At 33.3% G+C, this 22376-nt stretch overlaps 1 protein-coding gene across 1 annotated transcript; it reads left to right on the top strand.

The window, feature by feature from the left end:
- Positions 1-17607: 17607 nt before the first annotated feature.
- On the top strand, positions 17608-22016 carry LOC308654673 (beta-casein-like; the record flags this gene model as incomplete). The annotated part of the gene is made up of 7 exons (XM_081304353.1): positions 17608-17658; positions 18422-18448; positions 18551-18565; positions 19643-19663; positions 19755-19799; positions 21133-21684; positions 22011-22016. The coding sequence occupies 7 exons, from the start codon at positions 17608-17610 to the stop codon at positions 22014-22016; spliced, it is 717 nt and encodes a 238-aa protein (XP_081160479.1).
- Positions 22017-22376: the final 360 nt, after the last annotated feature.

The raw sequence follows: 22376 nt of genomic DNA, 5'->3' as shown, positions 1-22376 counted from the left end.
AAAAATTTCAAGAGAATTTTAATTTTCTTATGTGTTATTGATAGATTTGACTGCCTTGTTTTCAAGGGTCTATATCCTGAGATTTGATTTCCATCATTTTTAAGAAAACCATAAAACAGATTTTCTTTCACTTTTATGTAAATTCATTTGAGCTTTTATTAAAGGAAAAATTCCATTGTTATTCCAGGTTAAGTTTCATAAACTTTGTGTTTAGTTTGCTTAAAACTCTCTGTTTCTTTTAATTTACAAATCAAAATAAAATTATTGGTCTAGGTATGGGTGTTCAAAAGGGGAGAGAAAATTCTGTTTGAGATTCTTAGATACAAAGCCTTTTGTGATCATGATAGGTTAGACATCTTATTAAAACATTCCTAGTGAGCTGATATTTGATGTGATCCATACTTTGTGTGCCTCCATGGAAAGGTTCAATGAAATGCACAATTTCTTTTTTTTTAATTAGTCACACCAATACAAATGGGGAAAAGTAAACAGCTTTATCGTATAACAGAATTAATTCTATATTGGTTCTCTATTCCACAGAATTGACTGAGACTGGAAACAATACATCTTTTCTTTGAATCATGTTACCAAATATTACATATTTTGGAATGCAACTACCTGGAAAAAATGAAACTGTATTCTTTTTATTTTATGCATTTTATGTCATTGGTTTAGTTTGAATTAGACTCATGAACTCTTTGCAATTTCCAAATTGTAAGTTCAATGTTGAGTTGGAAATACTCTAAACATGTCAAAAAATGTATATAAGAATAGTTTCTGGGATTGGATTTACCAATATGTCTTCAAGATAACATACAATAAATTGTTTCCTTAAATAAATTAATTTGAAACACATTGAATTAAAGTTATTCCTGCTTTTTTGTTTATATGACCTAATCATCCTAGATCTATGGTTCCTTCTCATATGAATGCCAATTAAATGTGTAGTAATTTTCAATGTAACAAAAGATAAACAGAGTTCAGTGACTATAGAAATATGTCTGATTTTAAAGAATAAACATTACTGTAGTCATATTTAAAGTCCCCATTGATTCCTTTCCTTCCTTTTTTCCTTCCCTCCATCCTTACCTTTCATCCATTTCTTCATTCATTCATTTTAACCGTTGTTATTATAGATCTATGGAATAATGAACAAGCACACTAATGCTCCCATGGCACTGCCAAGTAATAAGATCTTCCCAGAGAACAAGTAGTCTCAATAAAATCCTGAAAACTTACATCAAGTATATCTAAGTTGGAATATAGGCATTGATTCCTTCATTTTCTCCTTCAAATTTTGGAAGGACAGGGATTGCTTATGACAGTGAGAAATGAGAATAGTGTCCTATTAAAACAGAAGTATCCTCTTGTGTTAATTATAATCCCATTCTCAGGAACAGCAGATTATTTTAGAAGACTTATGAATTACAATGTGTGTTGACATTTTATAATTAAGTAAAGCAGATACCTTATTATCTATAACCAACACTGCGTTCTTTGAAAATTCCATGGTGTTCATTTACAAGGGAAATATCACATTAGATATTTCCAGTGTTATCACATTAGGAAGTCCACTGATATTTGTGCTGGACTTTCCTCCCCTACTCTTTCTTCTGTATTTGTGAAAAATATCCATCTTGTTTATTTTTTAACAGGATATCATGTATCTATTTGAATGACTGAAAAGTCTTGCAGCTGACAATATGGAAAAATATGTGACTGTCTACTAGATAGCCATAGAATTTCTTTGGCACAGAGCATATACAGGGACAGGCTATGTTTCTGACCTTCATAGGCTTATTCTATAAGCCCCTGAAACAAAGTTAAGGCAAGTACAGGAACAGAAATTTATTGTGTGAGTTTCAACTGCAGAGAGGAGTGTGCACAATACAAGTCTAGATTTGGAATTTTGCTTATTGAGTTTATTCAAACTTCGACAATAGAAGATATAGTACAAAAAATATGTGTCAAGTCAAAAGAGCAGTAGGCTAAGCAGATGCCCTGTATTTTTAATGTAATATGTGAGAAAAAATAGAGAAGTTCATGAAAATCTCAGAGAAGGAAAAGAATAGTAGATGAGAAGAACATTTCCAGGCAATTCGTATATTGTGGAAGTCAAGGAGACAAAATTTCAAGAAGGAAAAGTTAATTGCCCAGAAATAAAGACTTCAGTGAGCTTTGAAATTTCTCAATGTCATCAAACTACAGTTTTCTCATCTGGAAAGCGTTATCATAGTAGTTGGAGCAGGATTAAATGAGAATGTGTATAAGGGATGCTGCAAATAGGAATTGCTTATATATAAACATTAGGCATTATAACTATTTATACCATCATAATCTTCATTGGGAAGAATATATTCTTTTTCTGGGGCTTTGAGCATGCTAAACAAGAACTGTTTCCCTGAACTATATCCCCCGTTCCAAGAAGATCTTCATAAAAACAATTCTTTAAAAGTGATGGAGGAAATGAAAAACAAAGTACAGAACAAAAATTCTTTGAACAAACAGGAGGGTCACCTTGAATCTTAAAACAGGAGGGAGAGAGTTAGAGATCCAATGAGCCATAGATTACTTCATAGAAGAGTGAGATTGAATACTTAAAATAGTAGTTCCAAATGGATTCAATTTTATGTCCAAAAGAAGTAAATTGTTTTATTCATTTGACTATTACATGATTAGAGATAAATGTTTCATAAATTTGGTATATTAGGACATCTCTGTGGTTCCTCAGCATGAGTGTAAGGCTATAGGTTGATATATGGAATTGGATGCAGATTTTTTTATTTAAATGAGAATAGTTAATATAGTAGATGTAACATATGCCTATTGTTTTCTTACATATACACAAAAGAAAAAGAAGTGTGCCATCACACCCAATGAGAAGAGAAAATTTTTACTTTCAATTTTCATGGAGTCCTGCCATCTCATTCTTGACTTATAATGTACTAATGGTCTCTTAAAACTGCAATGATCTTCAGTAATATTTTTATCCAATCCTACCTGCATTCCTTCTTTTGTATCTTTTTAGTTGGTGTCATTTTTATCCTCCATTTTCTGTGGTTGGAAGCAGAATTTGGGGGATATCACATTGAAATGATACATCAAATGATATGGTAAATAAAAAATGTGACTGAGTAGATATGCCTGGTGTGCTTCACTCAAAACAAAGTCAGAAAAAGAGAAAATAACACCAATTTTAATGAAGCTATGAAACAGAGTACCTACTGCAATAGGAATCTGGTAGCATTGATTTAGATCATAGAGATACAAGGTGGACACAAAAAGGGGTAGACACAGGCGGCTCTGACCCTTTTGTCTCCAGGACTACCCTGAACCAAAAAGACCCCATTCATCAGGGAAGAGTAATCAGAAAGTCTCTGGCAGTCCCCATTTAAGCCAGAAACACCTGAGGTAAATCATTCACTGCTGGAGAGGCCTGTGGTCCTTACAGTTCCTTAACCCATCTGGGGAGTGAGCAGGTTACCACCCTGTTGCATTTCCCTGGAGAGAGAGCTCAGCCAGCATGGATCCTCTTTCCCCCTTGCTGAAAGGTACTACACACCTTGGTCTTCCAGGGACTCTTGAAATAGCCAGACAGCTGCCACTAGCAGTTGTGCATATCATGTCTTCCTATACAGCCAAGATATCTTATCTACCCTTCTGACCACTCTCCTACTACCCAAGAGACCAACCTCCCTCTAGGTGTTTTCCATGGACTGGGGAAAACACAGGGGATCCAGATCACACGGGTGATCTGGAGGCCTCCAGATAATATGGGACACCCATCTAATATTCTGTTCCTAATAATGAATTATCCAACCAGTAATAAGCAAAGGAATTTTATACCAATTTTCCTAGGAATAGTAAAAACATTTTATTTTTGTCTAATATTACTTAACACATGGCTTCTGATGAGTAACATGAGCCCCTAAGACTCAAAGAATAGATCAAATTCCCAATTATGAACATCAATATCCTGTGAGAGATGTGTAGTACTAAACTCCTGGAGACATTTCACTTTAAATGTGAGAAACATGAGGTGGAAGGATATGAGTTCTCATGGAAATCAACACATACTGTAAACTACATACTTTTCCATATGCAGCTTGGAAAAAAGGAATTGAGTAAAATCAAATTAATCTCAATCAAAGTGGATCATACTATTTCATTGTTCAGAATCTATCTTGTTGAAAATTATTATTTATTAAGAGGGACAATTTTTTTTTCCCGCAAACAGAATTAAATGTGTTTATGCCCCATGGCTAGGGCAAACTAGAAGATATGGAAATAAAAGTACTTAAATGTCTGGTCTAGGTTTTGCTTTGCTAAATAATTTTTACATATTGTGCTAAGATAGATAAGAAAATTAAGCTCTAGTGTTCTGTTGTGCAGTAGAGTAACTATACGTAATGATAATACATTATATGTGTTTCTTTATTAAACTAGAAGAAAGAAATTTGAATCTTTTCACCTTAAAAGATGTTAATTGTTCAAGGACATAGACAAGTTTACTCCATTTGAATATTACACAATGTATGTGTGCATGGAAACATCACGTGGATACTCCATAAAAATGTATAATTTGCATGTATCAGTTAAAAAGGATAGTATTGGGGGCTGGGGATGTGATTCAAGCTGTAACATGCTCACCTGGCATGTGCGTGGTGCTGGGTTCGATCCTCAGCACCACATAAAAATAAAATAAAGATGGTGAGTACACCAAAAACTGAAAAATAAATATTAAAAAAATTCTCTCTATATATCTTTAAAAGAAAAAGATAGTATTGGGTTGCTACTGTATGCTGAGAAATGTGCAAGGCTGATGTTGTGGACATGATGGAGGTCTTGTAGAAACCTGCGTTACAATGAAAACCAACCTATTTTCAAAAGATTGGAATTATTCCATGAAGATGTATATTTTTTTTTACAAATAATTTTAAGTGAAATAACATTTGTCAGCTTAGTTATTGTTTTAAAGTGAAAGAAAAAAATATATTGTACCTTATTTCCAGAGAAATTCAACAAGAAAGAGATTAGTGATAATCCTTATATTTAAAATTACCTCAAAATAGTGTTAGATGTGAACTTGAAAAAAAAATCCCAGCTCCATATATACACCTGTTTTTCCCCCACTTAATTAAAAATTTAAAACATGGTGAGCTATTTTATTTTTGTTTATTTTTTTTCGAAGATAAAATGAAAATGATCATTGGCACACTGACCATGTGTCAACTGAGGTTGGTCAATGAGTACAAAATTGCAGTGAGACAGGAGGAATAAATTCTGGTGTTCTACTGCATAATAGGGTGGTTATAATTAGTCATAATGCAACTTCAGTATAACTAGAAGAGAAGTTTTTGAATGTTCTCACCATAGAGGAAATAATAAATGTTGGCAGTGATGGATATGCTAGTATTCTAATTTGATCTTAAAGTAGAATATATTGAAATACCACATTATACCATATAGATAGGTACAATTATTATTTCTTCATTTAAAAGTAGAAATAATGAATGAAGAGCCTAAGAGTTTGGCAACATCTATTGAATACAAAACTTTGTATTCCTGAATAACAATGACATAATAGAACCCAGTTCCACTATGTATTAGCGCTGTACATTGAGAAAATAATCTTTGTGTTTAGTTTTTGTATCTGTAAGATGGTGACTCTCTCTCTCTCTCTTTCTCTTTTTCTCTGGCTACCAGTTCTATTTATATGTACCATTTACAACATTTTTAAAAACAAATTATATAATAATATTGTTACATAATAAATTAGCACAAATTTGAATAGCCAGGCAAATGACTTAATTGAGTTAACATAGAGCTGGATATGAACATGGTCAGATGAAGTATGGATGGTGGCTTCCTAGATAGTACAAGCTTAAGGTACAAGAAGCAGTATGTAATCAGCTCTGGTAATTTTTTTTTTGAACTTAACCACTGAGCCACCTCCCCAGCCCTCTAATGTATTTAAAGATAGTGTCTCACTGAGTTGCTTAAGGCCTAGCTAAGTTTTGAGACTAGCTTTGAACATGATTCTCCTGCCTCAGCCTCTCAAGTCCCTGGGATTACAGGCATAGGCCACAAAAGTTAACTTTAAACCATTAATATGTTTTTTAAAAATACATTTTTGTACAGAAGGATTTATAAAATGTATGCCATGTGTTACAATTCTCAGAAGCATTAAAGATTAACCATTATATATGCTATTTGTAGTCACTGATTAGTTTAAAGTTATATGGATTTTTTTTCTTGCTAAAAGTGCAATTTTTATTGTTTTGATATGTATATATCCTTTGATCCTGTCCATAAATCTGTTTTTAAGGGACCTATTCAAAAATCTCTGTCTCTTGAATACAAGAAATCTGTCTTCCCCTTTGCATCCCTATGAATTAGCTTAGGGCTTGCTAATCATACTTGCTCATTCCTCTAACCATCAGGAGGTTCCCCTCTCATCAGTCATTGGCTTTCCTCAGATCTACCCTTAATGCCTCTTCCAAGCTTGTTACTCTTCTTCTCTCTGGTATCTTTACTTAATCTCCCCTGGTCTTTTTTAGCATAGAGAAATTATCCATTTTCCCCTTTCTACACTATAAATACCATCCCATAACTCTCTCTAAAGCTAGGTCAAATTATCTCCTAATCTTTATTATCAGAAGCACGGTAAAAAATACACACACACACACACACACACACACACACATTTGTGTATTCTGCAGCTTGAATTCTGCATTCAACTGAATTTTTCCTCCTTGATATTATTATCACTATCCTGTCTAATTGTACTTTGTTTCCTGATTGGATTTTCTACTTCTTCTTTGACTTTTTCTAATTTATTAGCCAGACTATTCTTAGTTATTTTTCAAAAACATATGTGAAAAATCATTTTAGAAGATAAAAACATTTTGATAGCTTTCTATCATCCACAGAGTATAACCCAAGGTATCAGTTAGAACATTCAAAAGGTTTTTTCAGTGGTATTCCTGGGAAATACTTTGGCCTCACCCCTTGCTTTTCTTTATGCCTCATCCACAACTTTTTTTTGGTGAATAGACTATATTTTTATGATTTCACATCTTTCCCCATATACCTTCTGAAAAAGCATGTCTTCTTTTATAGTCTCTGACTAGTGAATTCTACATATTATCCAAGAATAAGTTGAAATGTGAACATAAAAAGGTATAGACCATGTCCACTCAGTGCATTCAGTAGCAGAGTATTGACATTAATACTATTTTAGCCAATCACATAAATTAATTCATACATTCATTCACTCATTCAAAACATAGTTATTTGGGGCTGAGAGTATAGCTTAGTGATAGATCTTTTGCCTAGCATGCATGAGATCTTGGTTTTAATACCCAGTATCATAAAAAATTTTCTTAAATTATTTAATAAAGTAAATAAACAATATGAACTTATAGAAACTTAGCCAAATATATTAGGCTCTTGGTCCATAGCCCTCAAAAAATTTACATTCTCATATTCATTACAGACATTGAACACACAAACAACTGGAGAGAGGTAGTAAAAACATGATAAAATTAGACAAAATATAGTATTGAACTGTATTATAGGCTAAATTATGCATTAGTATGAAAAATATGTAAAGGAAACGAGAGAGGAAATGTCAGCAGTGTTGTGTAACATGCCTAGGGAAAGCCTCATGGAAAAGGCGAGTAAAGACCTGAGGGAAGAAGGGGAGTGGATCATGTTTTTAATCCAGGAAAAGAAATTCACAGTGAAGAAACAGCAAATGGATGGTTCCCAAGTGGCAGCTTGCCTACTGTCTGTACTCAAGGAAGGCAAGCAAAAAGGCCAGAGTTCTCAGAGGAACCGAAAGAAAGTACAGAACATGAGTTTAGAGGAGTAAAAGATGGTGTGACCATGTGAGGTACTTTAGGTCATTTCAATGGCTTTGAATTTTAATCTTGGAGGCTTGTATGTGGAGAAGAGAAACATTAGAGATTATAAAGTGCATTCAAGAGCAACACTCTGAATTGTTATTTAAAGATAACCTGAAAGGAAGAATCAGTGCAACAAGTTAGGAGACCACTCCTATAATCCAAACAATAGTTAATGGTAACTTGAACAATGGAGTGATAGTGAAGATGATGAAAGTGTCAGATTTGGATATTATTTGAAAATGGAGCCAAAGGTATCTTCTAATGGATCAGATGAGTGGTGTGATAAAGAGGAATAGGATAGAACCACAGGGCTCTTGCTCAAATGACTAAAAGGCAAGGAGTGTAAGAGGGCCAGGTTTTGTGGGGTGGTAAGAAACTCATGTTGGATATGTGAACTTTGAAATTACTAAGTCCTGTAAGAAGATATGTAATTAACCCATTGGATACAGAAGTATAGAATTCAGGGTAGAGGATAGATTTGGATATAAATATGGAAGTCATGAACTCATGATAATTTTAAAACATGATTTTGGATAACTCAATAGCGAAGTTAATATAGGCAGAAAAGAGAAGTCCAGAAACAGATCTTTCTACACTATTTTTCATCACATATTTCAGATATGAGGAGAAATTACCAATGAGTCTGAGAAAGAACAGCCAGAGGTATAGGAAAAGAAGGAGAACTGAGTTAAAAAAATGTCATTGTGTCAAATGTTGGTGATAGGATAAGTAAGAGAAATATCAAAAATGATTTTTAGATTTAGAAAAGCCTATGCCAGTTTGGGCCTTGAGGAGAATTTTGTGGTCTGGTAGATGTGAAAATCTAATTAGAAGAAAAAAATTGCATGAAAGAAATTGGAGATATCAAGTATGGGGAACTTTGAAGGAATTATTTTTACCACTCCTTCAAAAACTTAGAGAGAAATGGGGAAATATTACCAAGGAAAAGTGATGAAAAGGGGGAGTATCTTTTTATAATGTGTAGGTTCATGATATACACAGGAAAAAAAGGACAATGCAATGCAAGGAAGTGTCCACAAGTTTGTGAAGGCAGGAGTGGAGGGGTTGTTTCTTCTGTGCCAGTATAGTGTTTGGCTCTGCTGAGAGAAGTAATAAGTCCTCATGTGTGGCAGAGACAATACAGAGAAAAGATGTAGGTGGGGAAGAGAAGAGTAAGCAAACTTTCAAAATTTCAGATTGCTCTAATTTCTCAGTACAATAAGAAAAAAAACCTCTGTATCTAATGGGTTAATTACATGTATTCATGTTTAACATGAAGATGGAGTAAGGAGTATTATTGCTTTGAATATTTAATAGGAGTCTTGGCAAGTAGAGTATATAAAACAAGGTGTGATAACAATGATTACCATAAAATTCTAAGTGAGAAAAAGGGGACTTAATAATAAGGGCAGTGAGAAAATGATAAATCATTGGAAGGAGCTGAGTTCTGGTGGGGTCAAATTAAATTCTTTTTGGGAAATTGAAGGGGCTATTGCAAAGTAGATTTGGAAGCTTGATATTAAGATTGTAGTGTGCTGAAATCACAGAACATACCATTATGCTATTCCATATTTATAATTTATTAGCAGGAACAAGATCATCTTCATATTTTTATCATTGTGTGGTCTTCTATATCATCTGGTGTAGTAACTCTGGAGATCCCCTGCCACCAGGGAACAGGGAAATTTCCTCAACACATTTTTGGTTCTAATGGCAATGCTTGTGCTCGTGGAGCCCTGGTGGTAGAAGCCAGAGTTGCTCACAAGTATCCCACAATGATTAAGACAAACCTTGCAATAAACCTCCTGCCTGAAGTGCCAGTAGAGCCAAGGTTGACAAATCTTAGTTTAGCATGTAGTATGTACACCAGAAATGTATCCAGAATTATTTGTCATTGTAAGTAAAGTAAGATTGATTAAGATCTGATGAAAACGTGTCCTGTGCATCAGCATCTCAGGCTTTCTGCTTCCATGATGCCCACTTAGAAAACACTTTTGCTTTTCTAGGATTCTTGATTACTTTTTCCCCCACAGTGTTATTTATTTATTTATTTATTTATTTATTTATTTATTTATTTATTTATTTATTTATGTGGAGCTGGGGATCAAACCCAGTGCCTTACCCATCCAAGACAAGCGCTCTACCACTGAGCTACATCCCACCCCAAGATTCTTGATTACTTTTAGAATTCAATTTTCATGGCTACACTTCTAATAGAATGCCATTTTACTCTATTTACATAATATCATGGAAAGAATATATTTCATTTATATAAGGGTTACTAAGCTATGTATCCCTCTCCATATAAAAATTTGTCACTTTATTATATGTTATACTATATATAAATTTGATGCATCACATAAATCAATACAATTTGTTTATTTTATTTTCTTTCATTTCCTATATATTTTGGTGAAGTTAATAAACAGCTTCTTAGATATTATTCAAGAGACAGAGGTTTTTACCATCACTATGTCTGTGGCTGTATTGGGGATTGAACTCAAGGATTTGTTCAGACTTGGCAGGTGCTCTACTACCAAGCCACATCCTCAATGCACCAGCACCATCTCTAAATAGTATAGCATCTTGGGCAAATAATGTAAATTTGTAGATCTAAACTCTACCCCTTTTTCCACAATATCTGTTGAACAACATATGGAATGATATCCAGGGTCTCTTCTGGATTTTGTTTTCTGAATATTTTTGTTGCCTTTATATTACTCCATACCTTGTTTTCCTATATGTTCTCTTCTTTATATTATTTATACAGTTCATCTATTACCTTTATGTTTGACTCAAATCTCATGTATGTATATATCAGCTCTATCACTCAATATTGGAAAGAGCTTTAGCTGAACAAACTCTACTGATGACAAATAGTTCTAGGAATCTTGCTTCTCATCTGGGCAGTCGTCGAATTTCAGTCTGTGCAAGTCCCATTTTACACTCCTGCAAATGGTAACTCTTAAGTTTTGAAAGCTGGGCTTGTTACACATGGCACTTAGCCCCTTACCTACCATTGTGTTTTGAGGCTTGCCTGGTTCCTGGAACTTGGTTATATCATAAGTCTCTTGCTCTTCAATTCTTCTCTGGTCATGTTTCTTAGTCTAGTGTATTGTTAGTGCTTTCCTTCATCATAGTTTTGCCTACTTCCTGTCTCAGTCAAATCTGTAAGAATCCTGATGAATGTAATTCAAAATTGGTAAGAGTCCCAAGGAAATGATGTATTTATTGCACAATATGTAAAGCATTTTGCTGAGAAATAAAAAGGAAATGTTGGGTGGGTAAGGGAGGTTTGCTTTTGTTCATTTTCTTAGAAATCCTACTTTGTTGCCTGTGGCCTTGGCAACCAAGAGCTAAAGCACAAAGGCACATTGGGCAGCCAGGGCCTTTCCCAACTGACTTAGGACATTGGAGCCATTCCATCATTTCTTTTCCTGGCTTCCTCCTGGCTTCCTCCTGGCTAAGGATGAATATTTTCCTAGAACGCATATCAGATGAGCAATTCTAATATGCATTAAACATTAACTTGGATTTTCAAAGCAATATAAAATGTATATGTCAACTTAGAATGTCCCAATTCCCCTCAAATCTGTCATGCATGAATGCAAGGTACATTATGAATAAGAATAACCAATTAGGCCTATATTATGCTTTCTTACTTTGAAAGGACATGTATCTGTTATAGGCAGTGAATAAAGGAGACTGTTATGAGTATGAGTAGCATCACATATAGGCAGCTAAAAACTTTTATGAACATCAATCACTAAATAGGCAAAGAAACTTGGAGCCTGTTTTTGTAAATGTTCATAAAGCAAGGCCTCTGTCACCCTGTATTGTGGTATGACAGCTAAGACCTTGCTTCTCTCTGGACTTCAGTTTTCTTGCCACCATCTTCTGTTCTTAAGGGAAAAACATTTACTCACTGAAAAAAGCAGGCTCCCCAAATCTAGACAGTCCTGTTTTAATGAAACCATACCAGTGTCATTTGTTCTTTAGAAGTAGTCATTATCTAAATGCTACTTTCCTTCCTAAACCTTCCACAGATCCCCACTGTGCAGAGAACACCACACATGTGCCTTTGGAGCATGGTGTGCTTTACACATCCTTGCTGGGCCTTTTTATCTTTCTCTGTTCTCACATCCATCTGCTCCTTCTTGTACTTCATGGCTCAGATTTATTGTCTGATGCAGTTGTAGTTGCCTGTTTCTCACATCCATGGCTCCCATCTATCCTTCCTTGTATTGCAGAATTCTCTTCCTCCATGGGTCAGACTCTTCATCAGGCATTGAGATTCAGCTCAGGACTTGTGGCTTTGTGTAGACTTTCTTCTCTTCCCCTATCCATCACCTAACATGAGCTAGCTATTTCCCTTCTGCCCATTTACCTTATCATAGATTTATTAAAATATATATTACTTTTCCCAACAAGTAGGTTCTCCTATCTGTTTTCCCATCAAAGTTTTGTTTGACCTCCTTGACTTTCCTTAATTGCTGTATCCTGGGCAGCTAGGAAATGCCTGACAAAGTACAGACAACTTTCATGCTCACCTATTTTCAACAGTTTTCACACTTGGTATCTCTGGGATCTATTCATTGTCAAGAAATTCTTTTATTTCTAATTTTAAAATTTCTGTGTAATAAAGAGCTTCAATCTTGTACCTCTTAAGACTGTTCATTCTCAATAGGCTGACTCTTTGCTTAAAAAAAGTAACAATCTCTGGTTATTCAAATTCTTTTTTAGTATTCTGGTATGTTACTAAATCATCTTGTCATACATCTACTTGGGTAAAAACAAAACTGGTATCTAGTTTCATATAAGTCATAACTGGTGCTTTTGAATCTTTCAGTTTATTTTATTTTTATATTCACCAAAAATGTAAAAATAGTAGTATTTTAATTTACATATTTAAGGCATACAACCCACACATCTGCAGTGAAATACACATTGATACACACAGGCATACATAGTGAAATGATAGCTATAGTCAAACCTATTAACATAAAAAGTATCTCACACAGTCATCATTTTTCCCCTTATGGTAAGGGGACCTAAATTCTATTCTCAGAAACTTTCCATGATACAGTAATATATAATTGACTGTAGTCTTCATGCTGTACATTAGATCTCTAGACTACTAATTCATAAAATTTTGACTTTGTATCTCCACATCCTTCCCCCGACTAAACCTTGATAACCATCATTCTACTCTGTTTTTATGTATTCAGCCTTTTTTAGATTGTATACATAAGTGAGATCATGCAGTGCTTTTTCTGTTTTGTGTCTGGCTTTTTCACTTAGAGATCACAAAACTAACAACTACTTCCCCAAATTTCAGGTGAGAAACCCATTTTCTGAATAATCACAAAATTAAGACCATTTAACTTTAGTTTCTCTACCTTATATCTCAAAATATGCATTATATTTACTCATCTTTCACTCATTTTTTCTTTTCTTTGGAAAACTGGTACATGTTATCAAGGTCTTATTTTTTTACTACAGCTCTGGTGTTACTGGAGAAATTCCTACCATTGATTTATTCCCACTCCTTTATTGTGTTTCAACTGTTTCTCCATTGACCTCTTTAAGTTACAAATCTTCCCTATCGTAAAGTCACCTTCCTATGATTCCAGTTGTCCCTATCCAAATGGTCTCATGGTCTATAATTCTTACTCTAAATTTTTCAGAAGAACAGGATACATGCGTTATATTTAATTTTTCACAAATTAATTTTAATCATTTAGAGTACATTTCAATAGTTGAATTGACAATGTCATGTGCTGCACATCTTGAATCATTGCTACTTTTGACCCCACTTGCTTCTTCTAGCAATGCAAAGAATCAAGGAGAAAAAAGTGTGAGACTGTACACTTTTGTTGATACTCTATTTTCTCCTGTGCATACTTGAATTTTATTCTTAGATGATTTCTTTTCTTATTTGTCTTTCCCTAGGGACATTTATTTACTCCCTAAATTATACTTTTTACTTCTCCCTTGAATATAAAATTTAATTTACAATACCTCAGCTTGGATAACTCAAACTGATCACATACAAGATTAATTTATTACCCTCTTCACAATTTTACCTTTGCATATCTTGTTTTATGACATGGTTAACTTTTTAATCATGCTGGCATAACTGACATAGTTAATTCATTAATTTTCCTAAGTTTTCAAATTCCTTCTATTTTAATGTTTGCCTTTCTGTTGTGCAAGATGTCCAGCAACATCTCCCTAACTGAGGGCATCCAAATGCCTATACTCAACTACTATAATAACATCATACAACTATCACCTTTGATGATGGACACAAAGACATAAAATACAAAACACTACATAATACTTTTTTTATTTCAAATGTCTAATGTTTTTCTGTATCTGGTGAATTTGTCACCCTACATACTTGAAATTCACAGGTATCCAAGTTATAACTGCATCAATTATCTACAATATTAAGTTGTACTCTACATCTTCTATGTAACCTTACAGTTTTTACATTGCTTCAAGTGTATCTATTCACTTTAATCAAACTACTGAATTGCAATTCAATCACATCTCAAATGAGACTTGTAATTTAAGTTATAACTAAAGTAGCAGCTCTTTAATGACAAACTCCCCTGCTTACATGTAACACAGATGTCCCATTTCTCTACTAGCCATAATTAAGTTTTGCACATTGAAGCCAAAATGCTACATTGACAGCTAACTTTAATAACAAAATTTCAGAAAGTAAAACATGGTTTATGGGACTTCGACACATCTGGATGTAAATGTATCTTATTTATTAACAAAGAATATGATTTTGAAATGTTACTTTTGCTATTAAGTAAAAATAGCTAACTTATGCTGTTTGGGGAAAGATACAAATATTGATCTATGAAATACTTAGGACCCAGTATAGGGTTAATACTAAGGAAAAGATAGCCATGATTATTATTTTAATGATTAAACCTAAAATAGAAAATATAATCAATATTTTTCAGGTGAATTGACCTCATGAAATTTTGCAAAATTTCTATGACAGTTTTACTGAGGATTTTGCCTATACCAGCCATCCATGTTTCTGATTTGTTCACTACAGGGGAAGGTATATTTTTTTCTTTTGTAAACAAACTATTGGCTTGAATTGGATTATATATTTTTCCTAAGTCAAGTGTCCCTGGGTGCTAAACAGTTTTCCCCACCTGACTAAGCTCTCACCATAGACTTGTTAGTTACTTCACAGCAGTACAAAGCACTAACTGCTCAAGTTAACATGAAATTGTGGCCTTTGTGAAGCCCTGTGTATCTATGTTGTTCATTTAAAACTGCCCCATGACTGAGATCTTAAGTCCCTATTAGACTCTAAGACATCTAATGGTGCCCACAATAACTTGGGGACTATGGCAGAGTGTCACTGTGCTCCAGTCATTGTTAGTGAGCAATTGCATTTCCTGGACAAGTTTCCTTTATCAGCTTGTGAATTACCCCTTTGTTACAATGCTCCCCAGAATTTCTGGGGACAGATACTGGACAGAAATCACTTTCTAATCATGCAAACTTCTTAGAATTGAAGCTCAATGTTGAATTCATTTCAAACCACAAAATTAGCATGTCATTAAATTCAGTATATATAGAGCTACAAAAGCAGTTAGACCATCATCTACCCAGCTTCACCTTCACTTCCTATCCTCCACTTTGGAAGAAGGTAAGAAATTCAGCTATAAATTTTGAGTATACCTTCCTTATTACTTATTGCACACTAGGTTGTTCTTTGGAAAGAAAGTAATTGATTAAAGTACAGTTTTGGAAATAAAGGTATTTAAGGTAGTGCTGAAGCTATTTTTAACATTTATTTTAGAAATGATGGAATGCTTAGAAAGACTATAATGGCTCTGTAGGTTTCATGAGTCCAAGAAAATGTAATTCACACTAAGTGGATACATAGTTTATGTATACATGTATATATACACACATGTATATACACTAAAGATAGCATATAGCTTTAATATAAGAATAGTTAATAGTATTGAGAGCCCATTAATGACTGGTTTCTTAATTAATTCTTCCAATTTGATTCAACATATCACAGCTGTAAAAACAAATATATTTAAATATATTATGAGGCAATGAATATTTATTGGGAAAGCTCTTGTCTAATAGTTTATAGAGTTAGCATATTGAGTCAAGAAATGAAGTTAGTGGTTTGGGAACATGCAATACTTTAAATATTTATAAACATCATTATAGAAGAAGAGCATAGTCATCAAACTTGTCCAGTACCTTCAACTTCGCAGTTTATCATCTAGCCTACTATATTTCGAAACAATATTAAAATAGTAAAATTAAAATAAGTAAGCTAAAAAGAAAGTGTCCTACTTTGTAAGAAAATGAATGAAAGAAAATTAGCTTATATAATTTCAGTGAATAATAGAATTCTGACTTAAAACCTGGTACACAAAATGTTGAGAATAAAATATATAAATGCAATGGGATACACTCTCCATACCATAATCTATAATGGAGTATTACATACTTTTTTGAACTCTGACAATTAAAATTATTTTTAAATTTTTTGAGAATTTAGGCAAGGTAAAATTAATTCAGAATTATATAACATCTATTAGAAAAATATGAAAATATATTTTTGCACTGGAAGAATTATTTTCAATTTTCAAATATTGGAGAGAATGTTTTGCAGACAATTAGAAACATTTTTTTCATGAGCTGTTTTATTTAAGACGTTTAGCTTAAAAATCTGAAAATAAAAACTATCAAATGATATTATGACATAAAAATTATTTTTTGAAATTCGTTATATGAAATACAAGAAAATCAAGCACAAAGGCCATTTAGTTTATTTGATAAATAATGTTAAGATTTATTTCATAAGAAGAGGTAGCATTGGCATTGAGAGTGGGCAATAGAATTTGACCTTTGGATCAATCATCAATATATTAATGAGCACATTTTATACAAAAAGAGGTAAAATAATGTATTATCTCCAATGTCCTGGGACACACAGGAGAAGATACATTAGATATGTAAGGATCAAGATTGCATAGTGAGTATAAATGAAGAAGAAACAAATCTATTTGCACAATAAAGCATCTATCTGGAGAGTATAACAAAAACAAACAAACAAACAAAACCTGCTACAATGAAAACAATAGTCTTATTGGACCTGAGAAGGTGTGATTAAACTAAATGTTAATGGCATTATTAAGTAGAAGAAAAATAAACATAAAAATTATTCAGCAGTAGAAATGAGTACTTTGCAGTAGAATTGAGGCTCTATCAGGTTTGCGATTTGCTCTATTCCCAGTACCTAGACAGTGTCTGGCAATTAAAGTGCTAAGTAAATATTTCATAGCAAATGAACAAATAAATCTTTCTGTAAATTTTATATATTTTTATACATTTAAAAACTCAAAATATAACACTCTGAGTGAACTTAAATATAAAAAGACTGGAGATCCATGAGCTAAAAATCTGAATAGATTGAATTTAATATTTAGGTGTAGGAAGCCAGAGTAGATTTTTGACTAGTTACATGATAGAATTTCCAATAGTATTTTTCCTTAAAAGGAAAGCATGGTATTATATTATTTTTTTTTATTTTTTTAAAGGAAAAGTAACTCTACCTAAATAACAAAATATATCTGACTGACTAATCTATCGCCATCTCTCATTTCCCCATTCACAGGACGTGGTAGCCATGAAGGTCCTTATCCTTGCCTGCCTTGTGGCTCTTGCTCTTGCAAGGGAGGTAGGTACAGAGAAAATTCCTAAAAAACTAACATATAGGGGTTTATCTTCCTAATGTAGAAAATAATATCACCAATAATGTTAGCATACAAATAATGGAATTTTCAGCTTTTTTGTTATTTTGTTTTGGTGTCTATGAAAATCATTCACTCTTATCTACTTTTTCAATTTTCCTGTGGGGTCTCAAACCTGGGACAAATGTTTTCTACTCCAATGTCCCCCTGTAGCTAAAGGAAAAGCAAACAAATACTTAGTAACAAAACAAGACAAAAAAAAAAAGAAAGAAAGAAAAACAGCAAATAACTGTAGAATTACACAATTTTATGCATGCATAAATTATATAAATATATCTTATTAAACTGTTCAAACATATATGTCTCTTGCAGTAGAGAAGTGGGTCAAATTCTTTTTGAATTTATCCAAAGGCTACCAGAGGACAGAATATAGGCAATAATCACAATCATAATCATAAGTATACTCATAATCATAACAAAAAGTATTTAATAGAAATTAAATTAACTACATTCTGTTATCCTTCCCAAATCTATTCTTAATTCAGGTGATAGAGAAATATACCAATTTAAATTTACTAATATGAAACATAATAAAAATTTTACTTTTAATGTCTGTACAAAAACATGCAAATTTTAAAAAGCTTTCTCCAACTTTTTAAAAGAATGCTATATAAAGTGCATAAAAAGAGTAAATGTATAATAATGAATTATCTACAGACACTAAAATGGACTTGTTACTTTTCTTTATAGAAGGAAGAACTCAGTGTATCCACTGAGGTAAGTTTTTTTTGAAAACATTTTTCCATCCATAAAATAAAAACATTTTCTGATGATCTAGTAGATTTAATGCTGATTTTTTCTTTTTCTTTTTCTTTACAGACTTCAAGCAGTGAGGTAAAAATGATTTTTAGAGGCAATTTCCAATTGTAAAACTAGAAAATCCTGTGCCTTGTATTGTGTTACATTACAGTAATTATGCTAATGTAGCCACATATGACATGCAAATTCTGATGTAAATTCCCTTTATATATGTTGAAAGACAGAATAAATGCCTGGAGAATTTAGTACTCTAGAATTTTCTAAGTGGGCTTCCTAATTGAAATTGTGTCACTGCTTCCCCATCCCATTTTCTATGGATCATACAGCTCTGTTTTCTGTCTTGAGCTTTCTGTACTCTGATCTCATTCACTTTTAACATTGATTTGAGTGATTTCTCTGCATCAGACACTGATTAGGAGCTATGATACAAACTAAAGATTAGGATGTCAATGAAACCAAGAGCTTACAGTGCAGTGGGTAAGCAAACATGTTTAGGACACATTTATTTTCTTAGAATTGTCACTTTGATAAATAAAAGCCAGTGGGATTTGGTGAGAGCTTAATCTACTCAAGAGAGTCAGGTGGACATTTGTCCTTGCACCACTCTTGAAAATGTTGTCATCTGTTTAGTAAGTGGTGTGACAATTTATATTGTCTCTTCACAAAGCCTTGAGAATTTTAGGGGGTGTATTGATTTCTTATAGTTTATTTGAAATTGAACACATTAACAAGTGAACTAATAATGACTAGTATAATGCACCAAGTGCTGTTATGCTGTGTTTTCAATTAGTTTTTTCCCCTCTTATAATCAGATGGTGTTTTAGACATCATTTGTTATCAGTAAAAGGACCATGATTGTACAGAGAAATTAGCATCTATTAGAAGCATATTTTTGCACAATGATCATCAATTTTCTTTTCTCTCTTGACTACATTCATCTGACTTTTTTATATGACAGCCTTTTTTTTATATGAGAGGCTTCATAATATGGTCTAAATATAAAAGTTTCAGTCATTATCCTAACATAAGGACATTAGCAAGTGAAAGTGTCTCTATTAACCTATTGAAGCCTTTACTTTCTGATATATATTGAAAACTAAGAATTATTAATCAAAACTAAATCTGATTTTTAATTTTTTTATTTTTCTAAAGGAATCTGTTACACATATCAAGGTAAAATATTCATATTTAACTGTACTCATTTTCATGATTTCCTGTTAGAATTTCATAGATAATAGCATTTTAAATGCATGATTTGTTTTAGGAGAAGCTTGAGAAGGTTAAGCATGTGGAACAGCTGCAAAGACAGGTAAATTTTTATGACTGTGTTTCTAATATTATTATAAAACATAATCCATGAAAATATTCATAATGTATATGTTCAATTTAAGAATTGCAAAGTAAATGCCATGTACCTACCAATCAATATAAGAAATTAAACAATGGCAAAGTTAAATATATTTTCCAAGTCATCAATGTGCTTTTTAAATGCATAATCAGTTTCTAGAATAGAGATTAACTATCTAATGATATTACTAATGGTATATCTGTTTAATAAATTCAAATTAGTACAAACACCTCCAAACTGGGAACTATGTTCCTTTCTTAATCTGAAGATGTTATGATGATGAAACAGAATAAAGTTGACAAGTTGTAAGTCTGTTTCTCAGACATAACCATGGCCACAAGTTTCTTTGTATTTCATTTTCTTCATGTGTAGATGGAGAATATTCTTAAGAATATCTACCCTGATGTATTGATGAGCTGATTTGCCTTGAATATTCAATGATTTGACATTAAGATTTTGTCAATTGTACTGCAATATTTATTGGCTACATGATGACATTCTTAAGGATATTTCCATTACAAATGAGAGAAGTGAGGTTCAGAAGAATTGAGTGCACACTATGTGACCACATGATCCAGTTAATTAAGTAGCAGAGCTTGCTTAAAAATCAAGAATTTTTTGAATAACACAATTCTACAGTTCATACATTTACCGAACTGTAATATTTCCACTTCCTGTTTTATTATTAGAAGGTTTGATTATCACACAAAATATTTTCTAAAACCAATTAAAATTTAAAAATAAATGCACTTTAAAGACTCAAGTAAACTACCTTTTACCAAAAGAAGTAATGCTAGAATTTGGCCAGTGTTAAGTGAGTCCCTGAATTTAGCCATAAATAAGGACTGACTTTTCATAAAAAGAAAGTGAAAATAAATACACAAGTTGTCCCTCTAAGTGTTTTAAAATTGATGTCTCTTCATTATATGAAAATAATTTTTTGTGTTGCTAGCATAATTAGGTTGAAAAGTCAGTGCTCTATAAAGACCAAAGCATATTAATTACAACTATCCTGATAACTAAGGAAAAGGTCAAAAAATCCAAGAAAATTCCTAAACATTGATTTCAGTTTGGACCACAGATCTACCAAAAATTTGAGGAGTTTAAGAAGAAATCTCTTAAGGAACATTTTACTCATTTTTCTTCACATGAGCCAAAATGATTTCTTAAGTGACATAAATGAAAATCTTTCTTTTATTGTCTTCACTCAATTGTAGTTTTCCAATAGATTAATTGATTGTAAATGACAGCTATGGTTAAATCATGGACTGAAAGATTCTTCTTCTTTTTTCAGGATGAAAGCCAAGATAAAATCCACCCCATTGCCCAGCCACAACTTCCTTATGCTCAGTTCATGCCTTACACCCTCCTTCCCCAAAACGTCCTGACTCTCTCTCAGCTGGCTATGGTGCTGTCTCTCCTTCAGCCTGAGATAGTGGAAGTCCCCAAAACTAAAGAGACCATTCTTTCTAAACTTAAGCTCATGCCCTTCCTGAAATCACCAACAGAGCTAACCCCATTTGTCCCTCAAATCCCACATCTCACTGACCTCCAAAACCAGCACCTCCTTCTGCCTCAGCTCCAGCCTGTGGTGCAACAGGTCCCCCAGATCCCCCAGGTCCCCCAGGTCCCCCAGGCTTTTCCTCAGATTCCCATAGTTCTTCCTCAGCCCCAGGTGCCTATCCCTCAATCCAAAATTGTACCTGTTCCCCAGCAAGTAGTGCCCTTTCCCCAGAGAGACATGCCTGTCCAAGCCTTTCTGGAATACCAAGATCTTCTGTTCCAGCCTACTCGCCCACTCTACCCTGTGACTAACCCACTTGTCCCAGTTTCTAACCCTGTTACTGTAAGTCCATACTTACTTACTTTGCCTTTTCTCTCCTGATGTATATATGATGGTAGAATAAGTTGAGGGAAGTTCTAGAATATGCACTTCTAGAGAATGAAAGAACAAAGATATGAAGTTATAATTTAGATCAGTGATTCTACAATAGAATCACCTAGAGCCACCCTCCCACAATTCCAATGCCTAGGCATACCCACATAGATTCTGATTAAGTTGTTCTAATTGTCTAAGTAGAGTAGACTGTGTTAGAAAGAAATGATTGCAGGGATTCTGAATCAATTTGTCTGTTAAGAATTTCAATATCTTTTTTTTTTTCTTTTTGGCAGTTCTAGGAACAGAACCTCAGAGGCACTATGGCACTGAGATGCATCCATAGACTTTTCATTTATTAATTTTTCTTTTGAGACAAGTTCTTGCTAACTTACTGAGGCTCGTCTCGAACTTGCTCTTGTCCTGTATCAGCCTCCCAGGTCAATGGAAGTGAAGGCATGTTCTACCACATGCAGATAAGAATTCTTATTTAAGGAGCATTAAGACTTACCAAAATCAAAATTAAAATTGATAGTTTGATTGAGGTTGGCAAAAGAAAGCTAATTATTTTCAATGTTTTCCTCATGGACATGCATTCCCAATATGCCATAGATCATGCCTTATTCCTGCCATCTGTAGATGAGGGGAAAAGTTTGAGATGC

Source organism: Spermophilus citellus, assembly GCF_964194105.1.
Source record: "Spermophilus citellus genome assembly, chromosome: 8".
Classification (NCBI taxonomy): domain Eukaryota; kingdom Metazoa; phylum Chordata; class Mammalia; order Rodentia; family Sciuridae; genus Spermophilus; species Spermophilus citellus.
The sequence above is the reverse complement of the archived record's forward strand: the minus strand, read 5'-3'. Positions and strand labels throughout refer to the sequence as shown.